At 34.9% G+C, this 27,467-nt stretch overlaps 3 protein-coding genes and 2 non-coding genes across 5 annotated transcripts; all 5 read right to left on the reverse strand.

Annotated features, from left to right (window-relative positions):
- Positions 1 to 8,188: 8,188 nt before the first annotated feature.
- TRNAY-GUA (transfer RNA tyrosine (anticodon GUA)) lies at positions 8,189 to 8,271 on the reverse strand. Its single transcript has one exon. It is a non-coding gene; the product is annotated as a tRNA-Tyr (tRNA).
- Positions 8,272 to 8,451: 180 nt separating this feature from the next.
- On the reverse strand, positions 8,452 to 8,523 carry TRNAE-UUC (transfer RNA glutamic acid (anticodon UUC)). Its single transcript has one exon. It is a non-coding gene; the product is annotated as a tRNA-Glu (tRNA).
- A 1,758-nt stretch (positions 8,524 to 10,281) lies between these two features.
- LOC143563855 (ribonuclease 2-like) lies at positions 10,282 to 11,469 on the reverse strand. The gene is made up of 5 exons (XM_077051305.1): positions 11,437 to 11,469; positions 11,261 to 11,350; positions 11,006 to 11,167; positions 10,764 to 10,830; positions 10,282 to 10,582 (listed from the first exon to the last, which is right to left on the reverse strand). Exons 1-5 carry the CDS (start codon positions 11,467 to 11,469, stop codon positions 10,530 to 10,532), a joined length of 405 nt encoding a protein of 134 aa, XP_076907420.1. The 3' UTR covers positions 10,282 to 10,529.
- Positions 11,470 to 11,515: 46 nt separating this feature from the next.
- LOC143563850 (ribonuclease 2-like) lies at positions 11,516 to 12,812 on the reverse strand. Its single transcript, XM_077051300.1, has 4 exons — positions 12,565 to 12,812; positions 12,402 to 12,430; positions 12,254 to 12,327; positions 11,516 to 11,674 (listed from the first exon to the last, which is right to left on the reverse strand). Exons 1-4 carry the CDS (start codon positions 12,756 to 12,758, stop codon positions 11,531 to 11,533), a joined length of 441 nt encoding a protein of 146 aa, XP_076907415.1. The 5' UTR covers positions 12,759 to 12,812; the 3' UTR covers positions 11,516 to 11,530.
- A 9,634-nt stretch (positions 12,813 to 22,446) lies between these two features.
- Positions 22,447 to 24,612, reverse strand: LOC143563856 (uncharacterized). The gene is made up of 4 exons (XM_077051306.1): positions 24,447 to 24,612; positions 23,373 to 24,368; positions 22,830 to 22,955; positions 22,447 to 22,724 (listed from the first exon to the last, which is right to left on the reverse strand). Exons 1-4 carry the CDS (start codon positions 24,610 to 24,612, stop codon positions 22,447 to 22,449), a joined length of 1,566 nt encoding a protein of 521 aa, XP_076907421.1.
- Positions 24,613 to 27,467: the final 2,855 nt, after the last annotated feature.

Genomic DNA, 27,467 nt, shown 5'->3' on the forward strand with positions numbered 1-27,467 from the left:
TAGTACCCTTGTGAGTCAAAGCGGTGAGGGGTTGAGCAATCTTTGAAAATCCCTCGATAAAAAGGCGGTAGTAGCCGGCCAGTCCTAGGAATTGTCGCACCTCAATCGGAGTCTTAGGTGCTTCCCAGTTTGGTGGGCTCAAAGGTTTTACACGTTGAAGATTTACAAAAGTTGGGAGAAAGTATCGTTGTAACGATGTGCAAGTTAGAAAAAATCTTTCCGCATGGATTTTTTGACTCGATGGAACACCTTGTCATACATTTGACCGATGAAGTTATTCTTGGTGGTCCTGTGCAGTTCAGGTGGATGTATCCGTATGAGAGGTGATAGTTTTACTACCATGTTTATTATTTTAATATATTAAATGTTATATAATTACTAACACATTTCGAATTTTTAGGAAGTTCGGTCGATTGAAAAGAACGATTAGAAACAAAGCAAGGGTTGAAGGATCCATTGTAGAGTCATATCTTGTAGATGAACTTGCAAACTATTACTCCTTGTATCTTGACCCGACAATAAAGACAGGGCTGAACCGCGGGCCTCGCAATTTTTCCCCTAACATTCCTTGTTCATCGAGTGTCGACGTTCGGTTAAGTATATTCAAGTATCCTTCCCGAAGATTATATGATAAGGGTGGAAAGACTAAAGTTCTTAAGGATGATGACAAACACAAGGCTCATACTTACATATTGCTTAATTGTAAAGAGCTTCACGATCATGTGTGGTTATTTGATGAAGAATTGAGAGTTTCGTTTCCAAATTGTGACCAAGCAACACTTGAAAAAAAGAAAGAGAGGGATTTTGCTAATTGGCTTAAAGATTATGTAAGAATAACACAATAATTTTAATACAGTTTTATTTTAAACTTTTTAACACGCTTTTATGAATGTAGGTTCGGAATAAGGAAACAAGTGCGCACTTGAGAGATATAGCACATGGGCCTCTTAATTATGTTAGATCACACAAAGGCTATTTGATAAATGGCTACAAGTTCCATACACGGACAACTTACCATGGGCGGGTCACAGAAAATAGTGGTGTGTGTGTGAAAGGGGCTATCTATAACGAACATGAAAGTGACTATTATGGGATGCTAGATGACATCCTAGAGTTGGAATATCATAGCAACTTAGGACCTTCTATAGTTGTTTTGTTCAAATGCACTTGGTTTGACCCCGCAAAAGATGTAAGGGTGAACCCAAAATCCAATATGGTTGATGTTAATTCCAAGGCAATAGGATGTGTTGACGACGAATTTATTTTAGCATCCCAAGCACAACAAGTGTATTATACACCATACCCATCAAAAGAAAAAGGATTACAAGATTGGTGGGCTGTCGTCAAGACGACCCCTAGGGGAATTTATGAACTAGCTGAAGATGACAATGTAGTTGGCGATGATGATAACGAAGACGTGGAAGATTTTTTTCAAGAGAATGAAAGGTTAGTATGTTCATCTACTACTGAGGATTTGCTCCCCGTTACTCATGTAGAAACAAATATAATTGAAGAAGTCGACGATGTCCATATGGGTGCCTGCCCTCTCATATAACCCCTCTCTCTCTCTCTATACACATATATATATACTCTTATATATATAGTGGTGGGTTATTGTACAATAATCAGTTATCGTACACTAGGTACGCGAGCTTTATAAACTTCGATTTAATTTTTACGCGATGGCATAATCGTAAATAACCTAAATATAATTCTACGATCGAATTTATCAATTGATTCATTAGACGTCCATCCATATCAAACTAATCTACAGATTGCCATCAAACTAAATTGAGTTATCTAAACCTAAAAAATGTTCGTTAACTGCGAATAAACTTCAAACACAATTAGTAATTTTTTTTACAATTAAACAAACGATTGTTGTTTGTTCTTCAATTTTTCGCCCAATCATACAAATTTGAGCCTTCAATTTTACAGTTGCAACTTATTTTGGATGTTAAACAAAACTGAAGACACAGTACATTTAAACGTTTTGACAAAAAACGAACACCTTTAAACGTTCAAGTTTAGAAGTTCTGTACCAAAACTTTAGAAGTTCTAACAAAAAGGTTTAGAAGTTATAACAAAAACATCAATCGATTATGAAATTGCAGAAATAATGCACTCAATCTAGCTCTAATTAGGGTTTAAAATATTATGTTTAAATGTTCTGAAACAAAACTAAAGACCTTTAAACGTTCTGACCAAAGAAGAATATCTTTAAACGTTTTGACAAAGAATAAACATCTTTAAACGTTCTGATACGTTCAAAGAAGTTCTGGGTGTTCAAAAAATAAATGAACATATTTAAACGTTCTAAAACGTTCGTTCTAAGAAGTTCTGGGTGTTCAAAAAGGTTTAGAAGTTCTGAACTTTTAAACAGAACTTCTAAACTAACAAAAAAAATAAAACACCTGTAACATGAAATTGAACACTGAAATCACTTCATATAATCTCATAATCACCAAAACAATTATCAATCGACTGTCAATTTGATCATCAATTCGATCATATGAACAAAATATGAAACTTCTGAAACTGGGTTTCTGCAAATGACGCTTAAAACTTTAAACGTTCAGTTAAAACCCATCACTCAAAACTCAAAAATGATCAATTGAAACTTCAAATTGATGATTAATTGGACCAATTTCAAATTTTAATTGATCAATTAGTTCAACAATATCAATTTCAATTGGTCAATTTTATCAACTGACCTATGAAAAAGGCGCGACGAGGAAGATGGTGTTCACGACGGTACCGTCGACGGTGGATGCAATCGTTGGATGGTGACGATGAAGGTGGACGGAATCGATGGGAGCAGTGGATCAGAGTTGATGGGAGCAGAATCAGAGCAGTGGACGGTCACGTGTTTTTTGAAATTGATAGTGTAGAAACCCGCATACCTAGCTATTGTATGATAAGGGATTTTCGTATATTATCCTTTATCTATATATATGTATTAAAGGCTTTTTTGGCGCGAATCTTGTATCGTAAATAATAATTCTAGTGAAATATCCGTACTACCTTTAGTAGGACTTTTCAAACTAAAATGTCACTACATACGTTTATCATATGGATTTTCATTAACTAAAATTATTATTTGTTTCCAATATAAAATAAAAATAAAAATTTTCAATGTAGAAATCATAATATCATCACTAGAATCAAAAGTTCGATCGTCTTTCAAACGTATTCCAAATATTTGCAAACGAATGTGCAAATAAGTGTCAAATTAAGTCTAAATATCAAACCTATAAAACATAAAACTAACATACGTTTGAATAAAAACTACAAACTTCATTTTGTATTTAGTGACCTCTTTCACAATCTTCATGCGAGTACAAGGATCCTCGTGTTTACTCTTTCTTAGTAATGATGCTTTAGTTATCTGTTAAACATGAAGACCTTCCAACATGCAAATAGTGAGGACACTATTTATTGTAAATAATAAAATATTATTCACAACTTATGAGATTATACAATTGCCTTGAACTGTTGTTTCTAGAAACTTTTATAGGAGTATGTACGGTTAAGATTCGAAGATGGAGACTTTAAAGGTCAAGATTAAACCAAAAGTTGGTTACAAAGATGAGAACAATATATTATATAATTAGCTTTTGAACCCGAATATTACATGGGATTTGTCAATATTTAAATTAATAAAATGAATTATATGAAATAAAAAAAAAGTAAAAGGTAAAAGATACGGACATAAATATAGAAAAACATAATAAATACCGGAAACAACCATGGATCTATTTTCCAAGTTTGAAAGCTACTATGGGCTATTCTCGAATCCAAACATATAATGCATTTCAAAAGCTACCATAGTCCTAAATTCCTAATATGCAACAAGTGCTACTAATATTCCTTTGGTATGTAGTTGGAGCATTTAATTGGCTGGCAATATTGTTAAACCTTAGACAAGTGAATCAAGAACACCAAACACAATTTTGCATAAAATGTTTATGTGACTCTTTTCATTAATAAGAAACAACAAAATACCTATGACTCTCTCTACTCTCTACCAAAAGAAAACTAATGATGGGTTTATATAACACCCACAATTTTAATCATACTCAAACTAGGAAGCATAAACATACTAGACTTCTAATTTATTTAATAATAAATAAAAAGATAACTATGACACCAAGTTATTCAACTTGGTCCCTTAACTTTGGATCTCCACCAAACCGCCCCTTGAGATCTTCCGTACCACCCTTATACTTTTCGTATTAGTTATTCGGGTCCTTCAAGTTGGTGTTGCTCCAAGTTTTACACTCCCTCTCAATACAAACTTCCATTGTTCCTCCAAGATCCTTCACACCTTGTAACGCTCGCACTTCCTTGAGCTTGATTCTTGGATTCGACTTTATAACACTACCCTCGGGTTTCTTTTTCCTGATTACAAATGAGCTAGTTTCGAGGTTGCCATTGTTTAGAACTGCATCACCCGTTTTCAGATAGGAAACAACTTTTGTTTTCTCAACTTCATGACTAACTATCATGGCACTCAAAGCAATTCTTCCATCTTCACTTGATGCATGCTCCCTCTCGAACTCAACTTCTTAATTCATTTGTTCATTCGGATCATCCGAACTTTGCATGAACCTCATGCAAACTCCAACATCAACCTTGTTGGTTTGTTGATCTTCAACGTTTTCTATTCCACCATGACCACCCGTAACATGAGACGGAACTATCTCCTTGTGCACTTCATTCAACTCGGTTTCTTTCTCGTCTTGTTCGGTTACCGTCACGGTTACGTTTTGATCAACCATATTTTCTTCTTCAACCACGTTTTCCTCATCATCTAGCTTCAAAATAACAATAGATGATTCCATGGTTACCTTTAATGACGTCTCAGGCAATACTTCTTGGCTTGTCCACCAACAAGAGCCTTCTTCAAACCATTCATCTACCAGATTCGGGGTTGAATTCGGTGTCAACTGTGTATTTTCCTCAAACCTCGGCCATATTAGCCTCCACATCCCACGGTTCTTCTTCTTTAACCACAGCTACATTACTTTCCTCCCTAGGCTCTCGACAGTACCTTGCCATATGCCCTTTTTGTCCACATTTATGGCACCTAAAAGGAAACTGTTTTGGTCGGTAACTTGATTCCTTGTCTTGGTTCTGTTCATCCGATGAATCTTCTTCAGAGTTGTCATCTCGACTCTTTCTATTCCATTCTCTCTTCTTGGGTCGGTCACGTTTCTCGTTCTCCCAATATTTACCTTTGCCTTTCTCACCATCACGATTCTTATTTTTGTAGAACCGTTACTTCTCCTTCCTTCCGACATACAAGGCTTCGCTCTCGGTTTTAACCGACACACCGGCTAACTGTTTCGCTAAGGCTTCTTGTCCGGCAAGAATATTCTCGAACTCGGTTATACTCGGTTGGGTCGCCCACCCTTGAATAGCGGTAACGAAGCTACGATACTCCGGCCTTAAACCGTGGATGAGTATCCGCTTCATACGAGCATCGCTAACCCGAGATTGTGGATCGAGTTCTCCAATCTCGCGACACAAATTCTTCACTTTATGAAAATATTGTGAAATAGGAAGATCGCCTTGAGAAATCGTCATCAACTCACCTTCAACCAGTTGCAATCGAGCATCGTTCTTCTTCGTAAATAAGGTCTCCAGCGTATGCCACGCTTGCTTTGGGTATTCGAGATCTTGAATGTGATCAAGAACATCATCATCGACCGTTGTCTTGATGATAAACATTGCCCGGCCCGCTTTCACCTGCCACTTCCCGATACTACCGTTAATATCGTTAGTGGGTTGTCTCGTCTCGGTACCGTTCATTACCTGCCAAAGATCTTGACCTTGAAGATACGACTTGATGCATGTCGACCATTGTTTGTAGTTACTCTGATTCAACTTCTTGATTCCTCCTACAACTTGTAACTCCGCCATGTTCGTTTCAAATTCTTTGATCTTCTTCGCTGCGACCAGATTCTTTCTTTAAAGTAAAATAACAATTGTTTTCTTGTACGCTACCTTCTGATCCACGCAAAAATCACAAAGTGAAAATATAGCGTGTCTGCATGGTTAATATTCGTTTAACGTATATAACATGTCGACCGGAAATAGTTCAAAAGTGGCCGACATCTGCATTTCAACTTATGTTTGGAAACATTAATAGTTTTAATAACTTTTGATACAATATTAAATCAATAAGTAAAGCATTTTTTTCCTTAAAAACAATTTTTTAGATATTTTATATTCATATTCTTAACCTAAAAAATAGCAAACTTTTCATTTAAACTTTAGAAAAGCATTTGATGAAAGGGAACATGTGAAAAAAAGGTTGAACAGTACAAAACTGAATTACATATCTATGATATGCACATTTTTGTAGGTGGCAAATTCAGCCCATTTGCTAATAAACGGGTCGTTAATATATCATTATAAGATGATAAAACAGGTATATAAGTTGAAGCCCTAAAATGATTAATAGGATATTGTTTCCTTAACAATAAGGAATACGTGGGACCTTAAAGAGCATTAAGCACTATCATGCTCCCATGCATTGATTGTACAATGAACATAAAATGGCCTTTTAATGACATACTGGTCACTTCTAACTTCTCACATCGATCGCAAGCTGCCTCTCTATATATAACATTAAAGTTGGTTCAACATCAGTCGTAGCTTGGTGCAAGTTACAAGAAGTTACTGCTAATTAGGGTTGTTCATCGGTTTTGATTTAGGTTTCCCCTGTTTGTTTTTTTTTTCATGGTTGAAACCGAATACGGGATTATTGGACTGAATTAAGTATGTTTAAAGTTTAAACAAAGTTCGAATAAATTTGGTTTTAGGCTAATATCAAGAATTTGAATTAGATTGCTTAATATTGACTGATATTGTACCCTTAATCATGGTTTTTCTTAACAGGAGCAAATTTAAATGAATCAAATTCGTAGTTTTTGCTATAAACATACGCTTTCTTCTTCTCGAAAACATTAACAAGATTGCAAAATTAAAGTTCATCGGTATCCTTTTTGTGGTTTTTTTTTTCGACACTGTTGTGTAGCTTTCATTGAAAGCTGACTTGTATATAGTGTAAGGGTTTTTTAAAAAGCAAATCAAACCAAAGGGGCTATTATGCATACTTTTTACAATTAAGGTGTTAAAAATACATGTACCAGTCTACATGTGAATTTTTCTATTAGTTAAGAGGGGTGTAAGTAAAAATTGCATGTAGTTTTATTGTTTGATGGCTTGTATATTGCTATTAGTTAAACCATATGTAGTGGAGCGTTTTCTATCTCATGGCGTGTCCAAAACGCTGGGAACACCGCCCTAGGGGCGCTTTGGATGCTTTGGGGCGGGAGCGCTTCTCACAAAGCGCTGGAAGAGCGGAAGAGATGGAAGGTGATTTGTGGGCATTTTATTTGTTTTTTTATAACAAATAATAATAAAACAATAACGAAATAATGGTTTAAACGGGTTCCATCACTACACTACTTTTATCCAAATAGTCTCTATGGTGACATGACTCCTAACGTAAAACGTTTTTATAGGGGCTCCACCCATTACACATGGTCTTAGAGGGCGTAATATGAAAGTTGCACGTGGCCATAAAAGTTGATTTAAAATACATATAAAATCCAAAACCATGAATATAATACTATAACGTGAGTGAAGCAAAGTTCATAACTAATAGATTTTAATGTGGGCTAAATTAAAGCTAATTAACATGGGCTGTCTATAGTGTGGGCTAAGTTAAAATAAATGAATTCGGGTAGAACCAGGAATGCTTCGATTCATCTTTTTGTTAATTGTTAACCTTAGAGAGTGATTAAAGTAGTGTGATTACACACTATGCAGGTTTAATTTTCATTATTGCTTTCGATTATTTAATTGTTTAAAAGATTATTCCAGCAGTTTATACTACCGGAGAAGACGCTAGTGCGTGAAACAAAAACAATAGGAGTGATATCTTTATTGCTGGAAATTGATGTGTCTTTTGTTATGACTTTAGGTGAAAAAAACGTGTGTTTCAACTAAGGTAGCACTTTAGTTTATAATGAAACCTACTTCTAACATTCACATAATCCACACTATGTAGGTGAAGAGATCTAGCAGAAATTTTGGATTCTTTTTTATTCTCTCGTATCAGGTATTTTTTAAGAACAGGAGGGTTCTACCATCTGATAGTAGATTGACAAATTGTTGGGCCGAGCTGGATTTGAACCAGCGTAGACATATTGTCAACGAATTTACAGTCCGTCCCCATAACCACTCGGGCATCGACCCAACGCCTAATTCATTTTAGACGTTCCATAATCAACTTCCTTTCGTCTCCCAGGCAGATTTGACAAATACATATCACTTGATATAAAATACAAAGTCCCACCGAGTAGACTATTAGAAGGACTTGACAAAGATGGATCACTTGATAGAAAATCCCACTCCTTATAGTCTTGAGTATTGGTATACCCCTAGAGGGACTTGAACCCTCGTTTTCTCCGTGAAAGAGAGAGGTCGTAACCACTGGACCATAGGGGCCTTTGGCCACCTTACCTTAATATAACTCGGGCCGAGAGCCACCTTTTGGAGATGAATAGGAGATGAATAAAACCGAAAAACTCGTTAACTATTCTGGAGGTTAATGGTAATCAAATCGAACTTTACCATTAAATTGGCCATCAAACCGAAAAAAATAAACCCTCAAAAGATTAATACATTAGTTAAATTGTATTAAATCTATAATCTATATAAATGAAAACATAAAAAGTGTCGCGATGTGGTCGCTCTCCCTTTCTCATGCATTTGGCCCGAATTCATGGGTATGGGTCTAATCAAACCCATATATTTCTTAAACGGGTTATAACATCTCATTAGATTAAAAACTAATCTCACCAAATATTTAATATAAATTTCCTAAAAAGTAGGGATATACTAAAAATTAATATATGATTTATTTAAAAAAGATATTTGTAGTAAAAAAATAAACGGGTCTTGTGTCTCATCAAACTCATATAGCTTTTAAACCGGGTTATAATATCTCATTTATTTGTGAAACAATTTATCATCAAATCATATATATATTATTAACTTTCATACAATAAAAAAATAATAATTCAAAAAATAAATAAATATTAGAAACAAATAATATAAAACAACCCCCGTAAATAAACAAAACATTTAAAAGTTCTATGGTTGTTTCTTACATTTACTTAAGCCACCATATTGTTTTATTTGTAAATGAAGACTTTTCATGCATTTTACCCGAATTCACGGTATGGGTCTCACCATACCCAGATAACCTTAAACGGGTTATAACATTTCACTATTCTAAAAATAAATCTCACTAAGTATTTGATATGCAAATCCAATAAAATAGGAATATAGTAAATATTAATATTCAATTTTTTAAGAAAAATATATTATTTATAATAAGAAACAATTTTATAGTAAAAAAATAATCGGGTCATGGTCTCAGCAAACCCATAGTTTTTAAACGGGTTATAACATGTCAGTTATTTGTGAAGCTATTTCATCATCAAACCCTAAGTATATTATTAACATTTTTTATAATAAATAAAATTTAAATGCAAAAAAATATGAATATTAAACACGAAAAAGAAACACAACCCCCGTATAACAAGATATCCGTTTGGTTGACTGAAACTCCTCATGTTTCAACTAGTCAACAATATCCCTCATTAGGAACTACTAATGCACAATAGAAGTGGGAACCATCCTTGAACTGTGCACACTAGTTGCCCGTCAATGACTCAGTGGGAATTGTTGTGTAAGACTTCTATTCACTACTTATGGACCTCATAACTTCATTCGTAGCTCAAGTTACTCTTGTTGTAATTTAATTTGGTTCTTTTTATTCCGTTGTCTAAAATATAAGAAAAGAATCTAGCCCCATAGAGGTTATCTAAACAAGTTTTCCCTTCCCGAATTTCTAAAGCCAAAAAATGATAAGAATATACATGGTTCATTTAACTTGATTTTGTAACTATTTTTTTCAAGTCTTAAAACTGTAGAGGGTTAGATTTATAAATTTATGGAGTTAAAACCTTTGCTTTTCTAGAACCAACATTAATCAACTACGATCGAATAGCAAAGACTTTCATACCCGTCTAATCACTTGCCACGTCAACAACACCTACGAATGTTGTCACATAGTTTTCATAAACAACCATTTACTTCACACAAAACTCCTTATATTTTCACGTTATCATTTACTTTCATAATAACCAACCTAGTCATTTTAATAGCACAAACACCTTCATAACTTGTCTGGTCGCCTGCACATGAACAACACCTATATACCTTGCCACAAACTTTTAATACAAAATATTCATTTACATTTCAAAACCTCCTTACATTTATTTATTTTAATAACGCTAATAGAGACGTACAAAGGTACATCAATGGAGGTACCGTCACCGTCTCCATGACTTATTCATCAAAGGAAATGGCATTCTATCACTATAGAATAGAACACCAGCAGATACAAAGGTAAGGTTTCGAAATGCATTCATTGGCCAAGCGAATCAAGAGGGCGTGAGGCCAGCAAGTAGCGACCAAGCCTTAGTCTTGGAGACATCTACAAATGGAAAAACATTTCAAACTAATATCAATAACCTTGTTATCATTATACAACTTTTATAATCATATTTAACACAAATTTTATATATGAAAGTGTTCTAGCAACCCTATCCAATCTACCCCGACACATTATACCATAATTTTAAATATCGGTTCACATATACGATCAGTAAGCTTACCTGGGAATTTAAACTTTGGAAAGCTCACAATATCAGGACAATCGGTTTCTTCTACACAGTCTCGTAACTGCAAGAATATTTATGTGCCATAATTAGAAATGATTTAGTTCTGAAGTGATTTAGCATGTCTTAAAATCCAATAAACTATACTAAAAATGTTACTAGATTAAATAATAACAATAATAATCTAGAGATAACTGGTTTATTTTAAAAATCCATTAGAAAAAAATATAGTGACAAACCTTGAAATCCTTGGTAAAACACAAACGAACTTCTTCTATAGCACCATTTTTACAGGCCAGATTAGGGGTTGCATTGAAACCCTTTTTAATGGCGGAAATAATGCCACTCGATGCGTACTTAATTGTGTCTGAAGGTACATATCCAGCTTCTGAAAGAACATCCTGGTAAACATTGTACAGTTATAATTTATTACTAATTAAATGGAAAAAGAAATAATAATAATAATAATAATAATAATAATAATAAAATCTTACCGTGACATTATGCCTCAGATACACTTCAAGAGATGAAAGGAAATACTCATATTCATCCCCTGTTACTGGACCGGCACATGTACCATATTTCTCTGTAAATAAAGTGAAACAGTAAGGTTATTTTTCAACTTCTTAAGCAAAGCAATAATATTTATAGAATCAAATACTTACCCCACTGATAACAAACACGGCCCGACCCGATCAAGCATGAGACAACAAAGGGATCAAGTCAAGTTAGTTTCTAATTTTAGGTATGATAGGTTGGCAAAATTAAACAAAATCATATATAGCTAAAAGTATCAAGTTATCCACCTGATGAGCCCAATACTGATTCTTTTTGCCATGGCATGATGATATTTTGTTGCAACTTAGTATCGGCCAATACGTTGACAAGGCACCAACCAATGGTGAAATCTACATATTCGAACAACAATATGTTAATGCATGCATGGTTACATAATTAGGTCTATGAATTACAATAATCATTTATCGTGCATTAGGTCTGCGAATTACGCTCAAGATATATACAAATTACGTTCAAGGTTAAAATCCAATTAGATTCAAGTCCATATATGTTTTTCATAATTACGCTCAAAAAAGTTTTTTCATTAAGAACAAGGCAAAAATTGATCGATTGACTATCTAGATCTGTTTTTTTATGAACTGATGATTAATTGGATATAAATTGACAATTTCGATATCATGTGGTGTGATTTCATAGATGTAGGTTGTCTTGTACATGATGTATGATAAGGCGTTATTGTAGTGGATCGTTTACCTAATTAAATATGATACTTATCATAGCGATGATTACGTGATAACAGGTTGATGGATGATAATAGATCGAAAACTTGAAAAGATTACAAAACTTATTTAGTAAAATCCCACTTATAAATTTTGTTACGCTATTGGTAGTATCTAGGTATAATGAAAATAAACATTTCCTCTAAGCCAAAGGATATATACAAATATTGTATCAAAATAATAAAATACCTCTTTTGCATTAAAAGCGTTATCGGTACAACACGATGGATATGTTCCATCCTCGTTACTTGGCCATAGTCCATCTACAACACGGCATAGAGGTTACTCGCGTGTCCGTTATTTAAATGAATATAGAAAGTTTGTATAGGCAACTTACGGATTGTGAATCCTGGTGGAGAACTTGCCCTGGAAAACATAAAAAATGAATGAGTGTTTAATGTTTCATGATCATATTCGGAGTGCAACTTATGAAAATAAATACAAATATATGTCTGCTTAAATGAGTTAAGATAAATGAACCAATATATGTATAATATTACCCTGAGCAACAACCATTTTGAGGACAACATTCAGTTTTATGCCTTGAGCAGAAACTTGCAGGCCATTGGAGAGACAGCATGAAGTAATCAAACCCCGCTTCTGAAGCGACAGGTGCTGGTTGGTTACCACTGACCGCTAACAATCCGGAGAGCAGAACTGAGAGGAGAATCACTGTGGTTCGGAACGAAGCCATTGTTGTTATTGGATCTAGTTTGCTGTGTGTGCTAGATTTTTGAGTAAGGAGATGAGGCAGTCGTTGGTATTTATAGAATAGCATGATATATTTGGAAATTAAATATACTTAATTTAAGGAAAAAGATAGATAAAGAGTGTTTACTCCAAACCATTGAATTTAATAATCCAAATCTATGACCCAATAGGCACTTATTGGTTGTTTCCAAGAATTGTTAAAATGTTTGGGTTAAATTCTAGAACGTTTTAGTTCCTCTAAGTAAAAAAGTTTCCTGATTAGGTTTAAAAAATTATGTTTTTAAATGGACTTATTAAGTTATGATTTGAGTTATGTATATTTTATGTTTAAAAAACCGGTTTAATGAATTAGGTACTTGGTGTTTAAACATTAAGAACAAACACACACATATATATAGGGAGATGATCATGAGAGAACTTCATTTTATGAAGAGAACTATTAATGAAGTATTTTTAATTTAATTAAAAAAATTATTTTTAAAATTTTTTCTTTCATCTTTCTTATATGTTGTTCTTCTTCACCACAAAAAAATATAAAAATGAAAAAAAATAAAAAAAGTAACGTTGTAATGCATATATGCAATACATCGACTTTTTTTATAATGCATATGTGCAATAGTGTGCATTATGATATTTGAAAGAGTGTTGAATAACATATATATATATATATAGTTGTTTGTATAGTATATTTGCAATAATATTATATTATATACAAAAATTAAAAAAAATCGATATAGTGCATATGTGCATTAGTGTTGTATTACATATATGTAATAACGTGTTTTGCATACAATTATGAGTGTCATATTTACATATATTCAACAGTGTGTATTAGATAGTGTATTTTTGTTGTATTATATGCAATAAAACGCTAATAATTTATATATACAATACACATTAATGCATATACGCATTACATCGACGTTTTTTTAAGAACAATATCATCTTATTAGAAGGAGGAAAGAAAAAAAATCACAAAATCATTTTTTAAAAATAATTAAAAAGAATTCTTTACTGGTTCCTAGTTCTCTCTTTAAAAGGAGCTCTCTCTATATCACACCCCTATATATATATATATATATATATATATATAATGAAAGATTTCAAGCCAAACATGGTGATCAAACCGGAAGATGTTACACCATATATAATGAAAGATTTCGCACCCTCTTGAAAGTCGGTCGTGACAATTATAATCTATACTGATAATTTAATTAATGACGTTTTCAATGCTAAGCACAATTTGTTTGAGAATATTTTCAAATAATTCATAGATTTACACCTTATTCCCACCTAATCTCATTCCCGCCCCAACCCATGAAGGCCGGATAATTCCTTGTGAGCCCATTAGGGTATTTGGCCGATTATTCAAGAATATATATAAATATATAATGAAAGATTTTGAGCCTAACAGGGTGATTAAACTGGAAGATTACCCCCCCCCCCCCCTTCTTGAAAGTCGGCAGTGACAATTATAATCTATACTGATAATTTAATGACGCTTTCAACGCTAAGCACAATTTGTTTGAGAATATTTTCAAATAATTCATAGATTTACACCTTATTCCCACCTAATCTCATTCCCCAGCTCAACCCATGAAGACCGGATAATTCCTTGTGAGCCCATTAGAGTATTCGATCGATTATTCAAGAATTTTGTTTTAGCCCGTTAAGTGATAATTAGGGTTTAATAGTTTTCTTGTTTACCAAGTTTTGGTTACTCTATAAATAGGTTATTATCAATTGTAGGGTTTAGTCAAGATACTTATTGTAATTAGGCTTTGGGTTATTTTTCTGGTTATAATAAAGTGAGTTTTCTCTAAATATTGTGTTTTTTATTTGTTTTGCGTTCTTGATAGCATTCAATCCTTTAACCAACCAAACTATCATTTAAAAACTAATTTATCTCTCCCTCTCCACACAATCAAATCAAGCCTAATTTTCCACTCCTAATAATAGACTAACAAAACCAAATGTTTATTGAATTAATATCCTTATGATCAATTTTGTTATATTCGAAATTTGAAGAAAAATTATAAATAACTTTTCTTTAGTATTGATAACATTGATCTTCCGGATTTTTAAGATTGAAATATAAATATGGACCCATGATTCAAAATATGAAATAAAAAAGGATTATAAATAAATAACTAGAAATAGATATTGAAGTACATCAATATTATCTAACTATCTATATAATTGTCTATCATGAAATTTTATGTGTCGCTCTCAAGTTGTTCCCCTCATTCTCTAGAGTCATTAAATTGCTTGATTTCTAAATGGAGGTTTCTCATGCATTTGACCTGAATTCACGGGTATGGGTCTTACCAAACCCGGATGATCTTTAAATGGGTTATAACATCTCATATATATATATATATATATATAAACTCTTTCATAATCAAACAATAATTTTTGCGGGTCATGGGTCTCACCAAACCCGGATAACTTCTAATCATGTTATAGCATCTCATTTATTTGTGAAATAACCCCTTAATCATCAAAGAATAATTTACACGGGTTATGGGTCTTACCAAACCCTAATAGTCCTCATATGGGTTATAAGATCTCATTTATTGGTAAACACTATCATTAACCCCCTAATTTAATTTATCTCTTTTACATGTTCTCTGTTGCTGGTCTATTATCTATATCGCTGGTTAACTTTCAATACTATCCACCATTGTCAACTACATTAACATCACCTTTTTCATTAGACAAATATTTGTGTTCATGTAAAAAAAATCAACATGCCCGTGTCCGTTTATGTTTGTTCGTTAAAAATCTAAAAACCTACACATCTCAATTTAAAAACTCAAAACGCTAAAAAATATAATAACAAACTAATATACATGTATTAAATTAAAACTAAACTACGTTAAAAAATAAAATAAATCATCATAAAATAGCAAAACGATTAAAACAAAAACATGAATAAACCCCCGTAACACGGGATGATCAAACTAGTACACTATAAAGCTCTCTGGTTGTTTCACACTATAAAACTCTCTGGTTTCTCCTCACCTACTCTTAAACCATCTTATTTGTAAATAGATATTTCACATTCATGTGATCCGAATTCACGGGTATAGGTCTCAGGAAACATAGATAGTCCTTAAATAGGTTATAACATCTAAAGTTAATCTTACCAAACATTTGACATGAAAATCCAATAAATAAGAAAGAAACATATTTATAGTAAAAAAAAATAAGCAGGTCATGAGTCTTACCAAACTCATATAGTTTTTAAATGAGTTATTATATCTCATTTATTTACGAAACTCTTTAATCATCAACCTCTAAGTATATTATTAGCTTTATTGCAATAAATAAAATTAAAATACAAATAAAATATAAATATAAACGAGAAATGTAAACAGCCCCGTAACACGGGAGATAAAAGCTTGTGTATGTATGTGTATATATATACATATATTGAATAAGATAAAATTATATGATTACTTGATAAGATTTATAAAGAAATATATAACATCAAACCAATTAAATTTGACATGTGACCAGTGAGTTATTGGTTCATTGATAATGGTAAAGACATAAAAGCATCAAGGAGTTAGAAGATCTTTGGTTCAAGCTAGTTTCTCAAATAACATAAATTCATCGTTCAAAAAATTTTAACTTGACAAAACAAATAACAATAAAAAATATGGACCATTCTACTTTTCACAACCCACATGTACGAGTAGGTGTAGCTATTAGTAAAGGTAATGGTTTTTTCAAGGGAATATCTCATAGAATAGTAATCAACTTTCAAAAATATTCCAATTAGGTTACTCATGTATATTTTTCTCATATTGGGTCACTAAATCTTCAAATCGAGTCTCACCGATTTTTTTGTGCGTCCAGAAAGAAATGGAGGATAAGATGTGGGGGTCAGAATTTGCAATATATGTAGTTATATTTAATAAAAATAAAAAAATGTTCATTGACTGTTGTGCCCATTGAAGGTCTTAGGCAACGGATGTCGGCAGTTGAATACAGAGACATCCTTAAATACCGGCTTATGATTCCCCTTTTCCATCCAGATGAATTATGCCCCATTTGTAAAAAAGCTTGTTTGGATAGATTTGGTGAGCATGCCCTCCACTGTAAGGAATTGCCGGGATTCAAGTATCGTCATGACTGGGTTAGAGATGTCTTATGGGATGTGCTTAGACATGCCGGGATCTCAGCCAAGAAAGAGGCACCTGTTAACTTTTTGACTGATCCGCGTGAGGGAAGATCTACCATGCGTCATGCGGATGTTCTTGTGTTTGGCTGGGCAGAGGGTAAGCATGCGTGTGTTGACCTCACTGGAGTGTCCCCGTTGGTGGGGCTGAGAGACAGTGACTTCGTACCGGGGCAGGCGGTTTTGAGAGCGGAGTCTAGGAAGGTTGCTAAGCATGAGACATCGTGTTTGGAGAATCAGCACGTGTTCATTCCATTTGCCTTCGACACTTTTGGATCACTAGCTCCCGAGGCGGTTCGCTTCTTGGAGCGGGTGTAGAAGGTGGTCCACAGTGACTCGCAGAGCCCGAGAAACCAAGGATTTATATTTAATAGAATAGGTTTTGCGATTCAAAAGGGGATAGCGGCGCAGCTTGTTGCTCGCTTACCCATTATCCAGATGTAGTTCGGTTTGTGTTATGAGTAATTAATAAATAAATTAAAAAAAATAAAATAAAATAAAATCCATGTCGCCACTCAACATCATTGATGTGGTGTGAGATATATATATTTTTATTAAAGATTTTTCACACTTTGTCGGGTTTTAAAAATGGTTTTCACCTAGACTTAACCACACACACAAAAGGCAAGTGTACCCGTCGTGCGGTAATATAGTAACGGCAAAAAACCGGGTATCAATCCATGGACACGTAAATTTTAATATCAAACCTTTGCAAATATAATAACCGTGAGAAATGAGCTTAATTGATTTGTTTTTAAGATTATTTTTTTAGAAAAACTCGTAACAATAAATTAAAGCAAGTAACACGATAATGGAGATAAACAAGAATTAAGAAGCTATCACCTTAACTTAAAATCCACTTGACTCTTAATGATGGTAAACTTAAATATATGATAAATTCACTATTTTGTTTTAAAAAGAATAGTTTCTAGTTATAGATAACCATTCAAATGATTTTTTTGGAAAACTTAGTATGAATTATACAAACTAATCACCTCAAATCATACTATAATGTAAGTGAACCTTTATGTTGAAATTTAAATATATAGATTATCATTAAATTACGAAACTCAAATCTAACAACCGGTCGGAAAGATTATATGAACAACACATAATCCACCTATGGTTGATTAAATTAGACTAAGTTCAAGTATTCCCTTGATTTATGAATTTTCAACCCAAGTGTAATATTAAAATAGTTGTGTTAACAAATTATTTATAATATTACTTAACAAGAATATCAATTCATAACAAATGTTCAATCTTTTCAAATCTAAACATGATGATATGTGTTTAACCAATTTTCATGTACCATACAAGAATTATTTTAACTATTTCTAGATTAAAAGTTATAAAGTTGCATGAACAACATTTATAAATAAATGATAAAATCAAGAGTCTTTCAACATAACAAGATGTACCATTTATAATTCTTGTATATTACTTTCAATTGTTTAAACACGATTTTTCATCAAAGGATAACCAAGAATTAGTCATTATTTTAACATAAAATTATCATATATTAATTCCAACCATCAAAAGTTGTCAAGTTTCATCATGGGTTAAGATGATATAAAGATTTTTAGCTCATGATAATTATAAAAGATACACCAAAATAGAAGAATATAGCATTCATGTTTAATATTAAGATAATCTAACCAAGCTAGATAATTATATGAAGGTTCAAGAGCTTCTCTTTCTTTACTTCAATGGATTATGAGAGTGAAATGGGTGTGTTTTTCTCCAAAATTGTGCACACCAAATGAGCAACATGCATGGTCTTCATATAGGCTCATTTGTGCACAAGGCATGACCCATGCTTAGTAGGGCATGGCCCATGTTGGTCCCCATGTAGTACATCACGTGCTCCCTGGTTGTACTCTTTGGCATATAGCTAGGCACGGGGCATGTCTGGTCTAGGCATGGGCTGTGCTGGTCCCTCATCATTTAATGCGAATGCTACTGATTTGTACTTTCTTGGCAGCTTGATTGGCATGGGGCATGTCTTGCTGATGCATGACCCTGTGTGTCTTCAAAAAGAGGGATAATATACTGTGTACTTTATTTTGTCATCTTTTGAGGAGGCGTGGGGCGTGTCTGCCTGAGACACAGCCTCATGCTTAGCTAATGTGTCTTCAGATGGAAAAGGGGCATGCCTAGCAGAGGCTTGGCCCATGCTTAGCTGACATATTCTCATTTTTCTTGATTTTTTCTTTGTTTTTCTTCATGTTTGGTTTTCTAAGCTCATTTTCCTACAAAAACAAATAGAGGCTTATTAGAATCGATTCTCAATAATATTATCACGAAAATAACATGAATCGGGTATAAAATGATGCAATAAAGTTGTATAAATAATTATGCATCAAACATCCCCACACTTAAACCTTGCTTGTCCTCAAGCAAACTTAAATATAAAAATTCTCCAAATGGTAATATATAACGGGACCGTAGCTATAATACCCCCAAAACGTTAAGGTGGCCTCGAAGAAAGACACACGAACAACCCAACCATCGGAGATCGTATGAATATATGTAGTGACATAGGAAAACATGGTTTGTATTTATGAGTTTCTTTTTATGCAAAATTACACGTTCTCACAATGTTCACTCACACTCGGTTTTATATCTGATCATACATGTAACGTTGTATGTATTTGTGAACACTCTTGTTAAAATGCAACTTGTGAAAAACACGCTTGTCATGGGATCTATTCTCCACCAACTAATTGAAATGTTGCATAAACGAAGAGGTAATATAGGTTGGTTTTTGGGTTTTATGTTGTAAAGGTATGGGTATGATTGGTGGTTTGGAGTTGTTTTATTTTGAAAGAGGAATATGTACAATCTTGAATCGGGAGCTTTTTGATTGTCTTCATTGTCTTGAGTTCACAATTTCTTGCTCTCTTTATCACCTATTTTTGTGGTGATTATCTTGAAACCATTTTTTTTTTACATAAAATTTGTTGACCAAAATATGAAGATTAATTCTTGACTAGCACTGGTCATCCTTGAGACTTGACTTGAACTGGAAATAAAAATGGGAGTTGGCTAAATTTGAAAGGGTTGTTATGTGGGAAGTTTTGAAGTGAAGTTAAGGATGTGGTTATATATGGTGTTTGAGGGAAGGGTTAAGTTTGGCTATATATTACCTCCATTTTTATACAACATTTCGTTCGGATCTCGAAAAGTATACCCAAAACAAGTTCTAAATCACACGAAACAATTGACTCACTCAATCCTCCAAAACATAAGCGATGATATATTGTAGTAAGGCTTGAAGCTTTGCTCACGGAAACGGAGGAATTGGGTTTAAACGCCACATTTTGCATAAAGTTTTTCTCAAGAAATACAAACCATATTTTCGGTGTCACGCTAAATTAAAGTTGATTCGGTGGTTGGTTTGTACGAGCACTTTTTCGAAAAACAACCTTAACCCTTGGTTTTATCAAAAATTTATTAAAGGCTTAACGGTCTTTTATTTATTGTTATTATTAATATTCTTCTTAAAATTAAAATTTGGAGAGATTTTTCGAAAATATTTTATTGGACAAAACAAAATTCAAGTAAACCCCTCCCCACACTTGAATCTCACATTGCCCTCAATGTGAAAAGAAATATAAAAATGCAATACAAAATGTAGGGAAATGATGAAAAGAGACTCCACTATATGCTGGCAACCAATGGTTGCGCCCATAATCCACATTTCTCTTCCAGGTAGATGTTTCAACGAAAGAAGCAACAACCATCCAAACAAAAAAAACATAAAAAAAGTCATAAAAATAAGATAATATAACGTCTAGACTGGGCACGGAACAACTAGTACCCCAAATGTGCTGAAAAACTGCCTAGACATTTCCCGAGAAAGATTTTTTTTTCTTTTTTAAACTATCTGCAAGTGCCAAGTTTTTGGTTAAGGGTCCTAGCTAGACCCGAGACTTTCTTTCAAGGGTTCTTGTAATGGAGGAACATTACCTCCGAGACGGTTCCAATCTGACCTTCGATGTAGGGCTTTAAACGATGACCATTGACTTTAAATGACTGACCCTCTCCATTTTCGATTTCTACAGTCCCATAATCGAAAACTCTCTTTACCAATTATGGGCCTGACCAACGAGATTTTAGTTTTCCTGGAAATAGACGAAGGCGAGAGTTATATAACAATACTGATTTCCCACTTGGAATTGCTTGTGGTCCTTCAAGCGAGCATCGTGCAACCTTTTTGTCCTTTCCTTGTAAAGTGATGAATTTTCATAAGCTTGGTTTTAACTCTTCGAGTTCATGGATTTGAGCAAATCTGTTTTCACTTGCACTTGCAAAGTCGAGGTTCACAGCTTTTAAAGCCCAATAAGCTTTATGTTCAAGCTCAACGGGTAGATGACACGCTTTCCAATACACAAGTTTAAATGGTGTTGTGACTATGGGTGTTTTGTAAGCAGTGAGAAAAGCCCAAAGAGCATCGTCAAGCTTTTCAGCCCAATTCTTGCGGTTCAACCAATTGTTTTCTCGAGAATTCTTTTGATGCCTCTGTTTGTGACTTCAACTTGTCCACTAGTTTGTGGATGATATGGTGTTGAGAATCCATGGTGTACTCCATATAGTGACAAGGCTTTTTTCCATTTGGGCATTGCAAAAGTGGGTCCCTCGATCACTGATTAAAGCTTTTGGGGTACCGCATCGTGAAAACAACTTCTTAAGGAATTTGACAACAACCCTAGCATCATTAGTGGGGAGGGCTTATGCCTCAACCCACTTAGAAACATAGTCAACTGCGACTAGGATGTATCTATTTCCAAATGAACTTGGAAACGGTCCCATGAAGTCAATTCCCCAAACATCAAAGATTTCACAAACTTGAATGCTCTTTTGAGGCATTTCGTTTTTAGATGAAATATTCCCAGTTCTTTGACAAGCATCGCAAGCTTGGATCAAGGAATGGGCATCTTTGAACACTGTGGGCCAAAAGAATCCTGAATCAAAGACCTTTTTCACTGTGAGGGTTACACTATGATGTCCTCCAGTGGGTCCTTCAAGGCAATGTTTAAGAATTTTCATGGCTTCGTTTTCGAAAATACACCTGCGTATAATCTGATCTGCCCCAACTTTGAACAAGTATGGATCTTCCCAAAAATAATACTTGAGATCAGAAAAGATTTTTTTACGTTGTTAGTGTGTTAAACCTTTTCGTATGATACCACATGCTAAATAGTTTGCATAATCGGCAAACCAAGGGCACTCATCTCTTCTTCTTTCAAAATAGTTTGAATGTGCATAAGAAACTCATGGGGGAATTGTCATTTATGTGAGACCCCAGTGGTTCGTGTGAAGCTGAGCACCCCAAACGCGAAAGATGATCGGCAACGAAATTTTCTGCACACCTTTTATCTTGAATTTCGATATCAAATTCTTGGAGTAGCAAGATCCAACGGATTAGTCGAGGCTTTGTATCTTGCTTGTTGAAAAGATAGCGAATGGCTGCATGGTCGGTTTAAACGATGGTTTTTGAAAGAACAAGATAAGATCTAAATTTGTCGAATGCAAATACTACGGCCAACAACTCCTTTTCGGTGGTTGTGTAATTTTCTTGTGCATCGTTGAGAGTCTTGCTAGCGTAGTAGATTGGGTGAAAATGCTTATCTTTTCTTTGGCCTAGAACCGCTCCTACAGCAAAATCGCTTGCATCACACATGATTTCGAAAGGTAATGTCCAATCTGGAGCAACCATAATCGGGGCACTAACAAGTTTATCTTTCAAAAGATTGAATGCTTTCAAACATTCATCAGAAAAAATAAATGGTGCATCTTTTTCAAGGAGTTGGGTCATTGGTCGAGCGATTTTAGAAAAATCTTTTATGAAGCGGCGGTAAAAACCCGCATGACCTAGAAAACTCCTGATTGCTTTGACAGATGTTGGAGGTGGGAGTTTGGAAATTGTTTCGATTTTTGCTTTGTCAACTTCAAGTCCAGCTTGAGAGATCTTGTGACCGCGAACGATGCCTTCACGAACCATGAAATGACATTTTTCCCAATTAAGAACAAGATTTACTTCTTCACATCTTGTCAACATTTTCTCCAAATTCTTAAGACAATGATCAAAAGAATCTCTAAAAACAGAAAAATCGTCCATGAAGACTTCCATTGAGTGCTCAATCATCTCATGGAAACTGGCTACCATGCAACGCTAAAAGGTAGCAGGTGCATTGCACAGCCCGAAGAGCATTCGTCGGTAGGCAAATGTACCATAAGGGCATGTGAATGTAGTCTTTTCCTGATCTTCAAGAGCAATGGGAATTTGAAAATAACCAGAAAAACCGTCAAGAAATCAATAGAACATTTTCCCAGACAAACGTTCAAGCATTTGATCAATGAAAGGAAGTGGAAAATGATCTTTCCTGGTGGAGTCATTAAGCTTACGGTAGTCAATGCATACTTTCCAGCCTGTGACAGTTATCATTGGTATAAGTTCATCTTTCTCATTCATTACCACAGTCATTCCTCCCTTCTTGGGTACAACTTGAATCGGGCTTACCCAAGGTGAATCAGAGATAGGGTAGATTAACCCTGCATCAAGGGGTTTGATTACTTCTTTCTTCACGACATCTTGCATGTTGGGATTCAGACGCATTTGATATTGAACTACAGGTTTGTAGTCTTCCTCCATGAGGATTTTGTGGGTGCAGAATGGACTAATGCCTTTGATATCCATAATTTTCCATGCGATTGCTTTCTTATGAAGTTTGAGAACATCGAGCAACTTTTTCTTCTCGTCAATCGACAAGTTAGCTGAAATGATCACAGGGAGTTGAGATTCACCTTCCAAGAAAGCATATTCTAGGTGATCTGGTAGTTCTTTTAACTCCAAGGTCGGTGGTTCCTCAGTGGATGGTTTAGCTTTGGTTTCAATTTTGAGATCGAAAACTTCGAAAACTTCTTGTGATGAAGACGTTTCTTGGTCCTCCAATTTGATGACTTCTTCGACGATGTGATCCTCGCGAATGGGTTCAGAGATAGGTTTTTCAAGAATTTGTGTATCAAGAGCATTCGAGATGGCGGAATTCCTCACATGGAAACTCACAACAGAATCAATAACATCGACGCAATAAAGTGAATCATCATGGTGTTGTGGGTGCTGCATGGATCTACCTATGTCGAATGTGACCTGCTCATCATTTACTCTAAGAGTTAGTTTGCCCGTGCAAACATCAATGAGTGCTCTAGCCGTGGCTAGGAAGGGTCTCCCTAATATGAGGGGAACATTCTTGTCCTCGTCCATGTCGAGGATCACAAAGTCTACTGGGAACACGAACCTGTCAATTTTGACTATCATGTTCTCAACAATGCCCCGAGGGTATTTTATGACACGATTAGCTAACTGGATGCTCATGCGTGTGGGTTTTGGTTCACCTATACCTAATTTTGCAAAAACCGCATAAGGCATCAAATTGATACTAGCTCCTAGGTCGGCTAGGGCATTGCTAACAGACAAACTTCCTATTAGACAAGGAATAGTAAAACTCCCTGGATCAGTCATTTTCTCTGGAAGCTTATTTTGTAGAATGGCTGAACATTCTTCGTTCAACGTGACATGAGATAGCTCCTCCAACTTCCTCTTGTTGGTAAGAACATCTTTCAAAAATTTGGCGTATTTTGGCATTTGTGCAAGTGCTTCAACGAATGGAATGTTGATGTGGAGTTACTTGAATAGCTCGAGGAATTTTCCGTATTGAGCCTCCAACCTTTCTTTTTTCAAACGTGCTGGATAAGGAATCGGAGGAACATAGTTTCTGAGTGGTTCCTTTGGTCGTGCGGTACTTTCTGGGACTAGCCTCTCTTGCACCTCTTCAGGAATCTCAGTCTCCTTTTCTGTGGCCACTGGCTCTGAGGTTGGTTCGGTAACCATAGTGGTTCTACCACTCCTCAAGGTGACTGCATTTACAGCTGCTTTCGGGTTGTTCACTGTGCTGCTTGGAAGGCCACCTGGTTGTCTGTCAGTGAATAGTTGAGCAAGTTGCCCCACTTGAGTCTCAATGTTATGCAAGTGTGCCTTTTGATTCCTTAGCTCTATCTCATCTTTTGGAATCTCTCTTCGGTTAGTCGGTTCCTTTGCTCAGCTAGTTTGTTTGCAGTTTCAGTGTTGGCCAACAATTGTGTTAGAAGACTATTTGTTGTGGTTTCGTTGGTTGTTTGTTGACTGGGACCTGCCTCTTGGTTATGATATTGAGGCTTGGGTTGGGAGGCTTGGTTTTGGTTAAAAGGATGTTTTTCAAACCCAGGTGGTGCTTGGTTGTTTGTTCCATCCCTCCAGCTGAAATTAGGATGATTCCTCCAACCATGGTTGTATGTATTACCGTAGGAGTTGTTTTGTCGGCTTACGAAATCGACTTCTCCAACCATCATGCTCTGCTGGCAATAATTCATTTTGTGTTATCCCCCACAAGTGTCGCATTTGGTCTTTGCTTTTACCAACTCCGTTTGTAGTTGCTCAAGTTTCTTCGAGAGTGCTTCGAGTTGTGCAGTGACAAGAGTGTTGGAGTCAACTTGGTGCATACCCTTGTGTGATGGTGTGGACCTTTGGTGGGTTGTAAGCGAAGCTTTTCTTGGATGCTTTCTCTAGAACTTCGATTGCTTCGTTTGGAGATTTGGTTCCGAGATCCCCACCAGCAATTTGGTCGATTTCCTGCTTGTTTTGGCTTGATTAGGCGTCGAAGAATGTTTGGACTTGGAGCCATTTGTTCAACCCATGGTGTGGACATCTTCTTAGCAAGCTCTTGTACCTCTCCCAGGCTGCGTGCAACGACTCGTCTTCATCGGTTCTGAATCCGGTGATGCTGGCTCGGTACTTTGCGGTTTTTTCTGGTGGAAAGTATTTCAAGAGGAAATGCTCAACCATCTGGTCTTAATTGGTAACTGTGCCAGATGGCAGTGACTCTAGCCAATCCAAGGTATGGCTTCGAAGGGAGAAGGGAAAAGGCTTGAGCTTAATTTGGTCCTCAGAGCAGCTTTCGATTTTGAAAGTACCGCATATTCGTAAGAATCGAGAGATATGAGATAATGGGTCTTCATCGAGAAGCCCATGGAATTGAACAGAGTTTTCCACCATATGAATGGTGCTGGATTTGATTTCGAAGTGTTCAGTGATTTCTGGTGGTGCCACGCCACTTCCATAGCCTTCGAGGGTCGGCCTGCCGTATTGGTTCATGTTAGGTTCGTTTTCTGGGTTATTGGGTGCTGCCATGTTTTCTTCGGTAGTTACGTCCGCAAACGCGTCGTTTTTTATTGTCTCTGCTACTACACGTGAACGATTGCGTAACCTTTGGTAAAGGTGACGTTCGGGTTCCGAAAGTGGTGAAACAAGCTCAGGTGCGGGCGTGGTGGACATTCATTACTTAAGAAAATATATAAAGAAAACGAAACAACTAAAAGTGAACTACAAGTAAAGCGGAAAATTAAAATAAACTCTTTTTCTTTTTTTTAAAGTAAACTAAGATTAGACTAAAACTAAATAAACTAAAATGAACAAAAGTTAATTTTTTTTTTGAACAATTATAAACAACTAGTTAAAATAAAAAACTTAGATTAGTTTTAAAATTTTACCGTGTCCCCGGCAACGGCGCCAAAAACTTGATGTGGTGTGAGATATATATATTTTTATTAAAGATTTTTCACACTTTGTCGGGTTTTAAAAATGGTTTTCACCTAGACTTAACCACACACACAAAAGGCAAGTGTACCCGTCGTGTGGTAATATAGTAATGGCAAGAACCGGGTATCAATCCATGGACACGTAAATTTTAATATCAAACCTTTGCAAATATAATAACCGTGAGAAATGAGCTTAATTGATTTGTTTTTAAGATTATTTTTTTAGGAAAACTCGTAACAATAAATTAAAGCAAGTAACACGATAATAGAGATAAACAAGAATTAAGAAGCTATCACCTTAACTTAGGATCCACTTGACCCTTAATGATGGTAAACTTAAATATATGATAAATTCACTATTTTGTTTTAAAAAGAATAGTTTCTAGTTATAGATAATCATTCAAATGATTTTTTGGAAAACTTAGTATGAATTATACAAACTAATCACCTCAAATCATACTATAATGTAAGTGAACCTTTATGTTGAAATTTAAAGATATAGATTATCATTCAATTACGAAACTCAAATCTAACAACCGGTCGGAAAGATTACATGAACAACACATAATCCACCTATGGTTGATTAAATTAGACTAAGTTCAAGTATTCCCTTGATTTATGAATTTTCAACCCAGGTGTAATATTAAAATAGTTGTGTTAACAAATTATTTATAATATTACTTAACAAGAATATCAATTCATAACAAATGTTCAATCTTTTCAAATCTAAACATGAGGATATGTGTTTAACCAATTTTCATGTACCATACAAGAATTATTTTAACTATTTCTAGATTAAAAGTTATAAAGTTGCATGAACAACATTTATAAATAAGTGATAAAATCAAGAGTCTTTCAACATAACAA

Source organism: Bidens hawaiensis, unplaced genomic scaffold (genome assembly GCF_021521415.1).
Source record: "Bidens hawaiensis isolate Kalapana, Puna unplaced genomic scaffold, B.hawaiensis_p1.1 tig00021540_1, whole genome shotgun sequence".
Classification (NCBI taxonomy): Eukaryota; Viridiplantae; Streptophyta; class Magnoliopsida; order Asterales; family Asteraceae; genus Bidens; species Bidens hawaiensis.

What these genes read in the sequence shown, in the direction of transcription:
- LOC143563850 (XM_077051300.1), bottom strand. Translation starts at nt 12,758, where the DNA reads ATGGCTTCGTTCCGAACCACAGTGATTCTCCTCTCAGTTCTGCTCTCC. An exon ending in CAAAATGGTTGTTGCTCAGG is followed by an intron (nt 12,431 to 12,564) that starts GTAATATTATAC and finishes TATGTTTTCCAG; the next exon opens with GGCAAGTTCTCCACCAGGAT. An exon ending in ACGCTTTTAATGCAAAAGAG is followed by an intron (nt 11,675 to 12,253) that starts GTATTTTATTAT and finishes TCGAATATGTAG; the next exon opens with ATTTCACCATTGGTTGGTGC.
- LOC143563855 (XM_077051305.1), bottom strand. Translation starts at nt 11,469, where the DNA reads ATGCTTGATCGGGTCGGGCCGTGTTTGTTATCA. An exon ending in TCGGGCCGTGTTTGTTATCA is followed by an intron (nt 11,351 to 11,436) that starts GTGGGGTAAGTA and finishes TTATTTACAGAG; the next exon opens with AAATATGGTACATGTGCCGG. An exon ending in TCCAAAGTTTAAATTCCCAG is followed by an intron (nt 10,583 to 10,763) that starts GTAAGCTTACTG and finishes TTCCATTTGTAG; the next exon opens with ATGTCTCCAAGACTAAGGCT.
- LOC143563856 (XM_077051306.1), bottom strand. Translation starts at nt 24,612, where the DNA reads ATGCCAAAATACGCCAAATTTTTGAAAGATGTTCTTACCAACAAGAGG. An exon ending in GAAAGTATGCATTGACTACC is followed by an intron (nt 22,956 to 23,372) that starts GTAAGCTTAATG and finishes TGGTTCGTGAAG; the next exon opens with GCATCGTTCGCGGTCACAAG. An exon ending in GAGTTTTCTAGGTCATGCGG is followed by an intron (nt 22,725 to 22,829) that starts GTTTTTACCGCC and finishes AATGTTTGAAAG; the next exon opens with CATTCAATCTTTTGAAAGAT.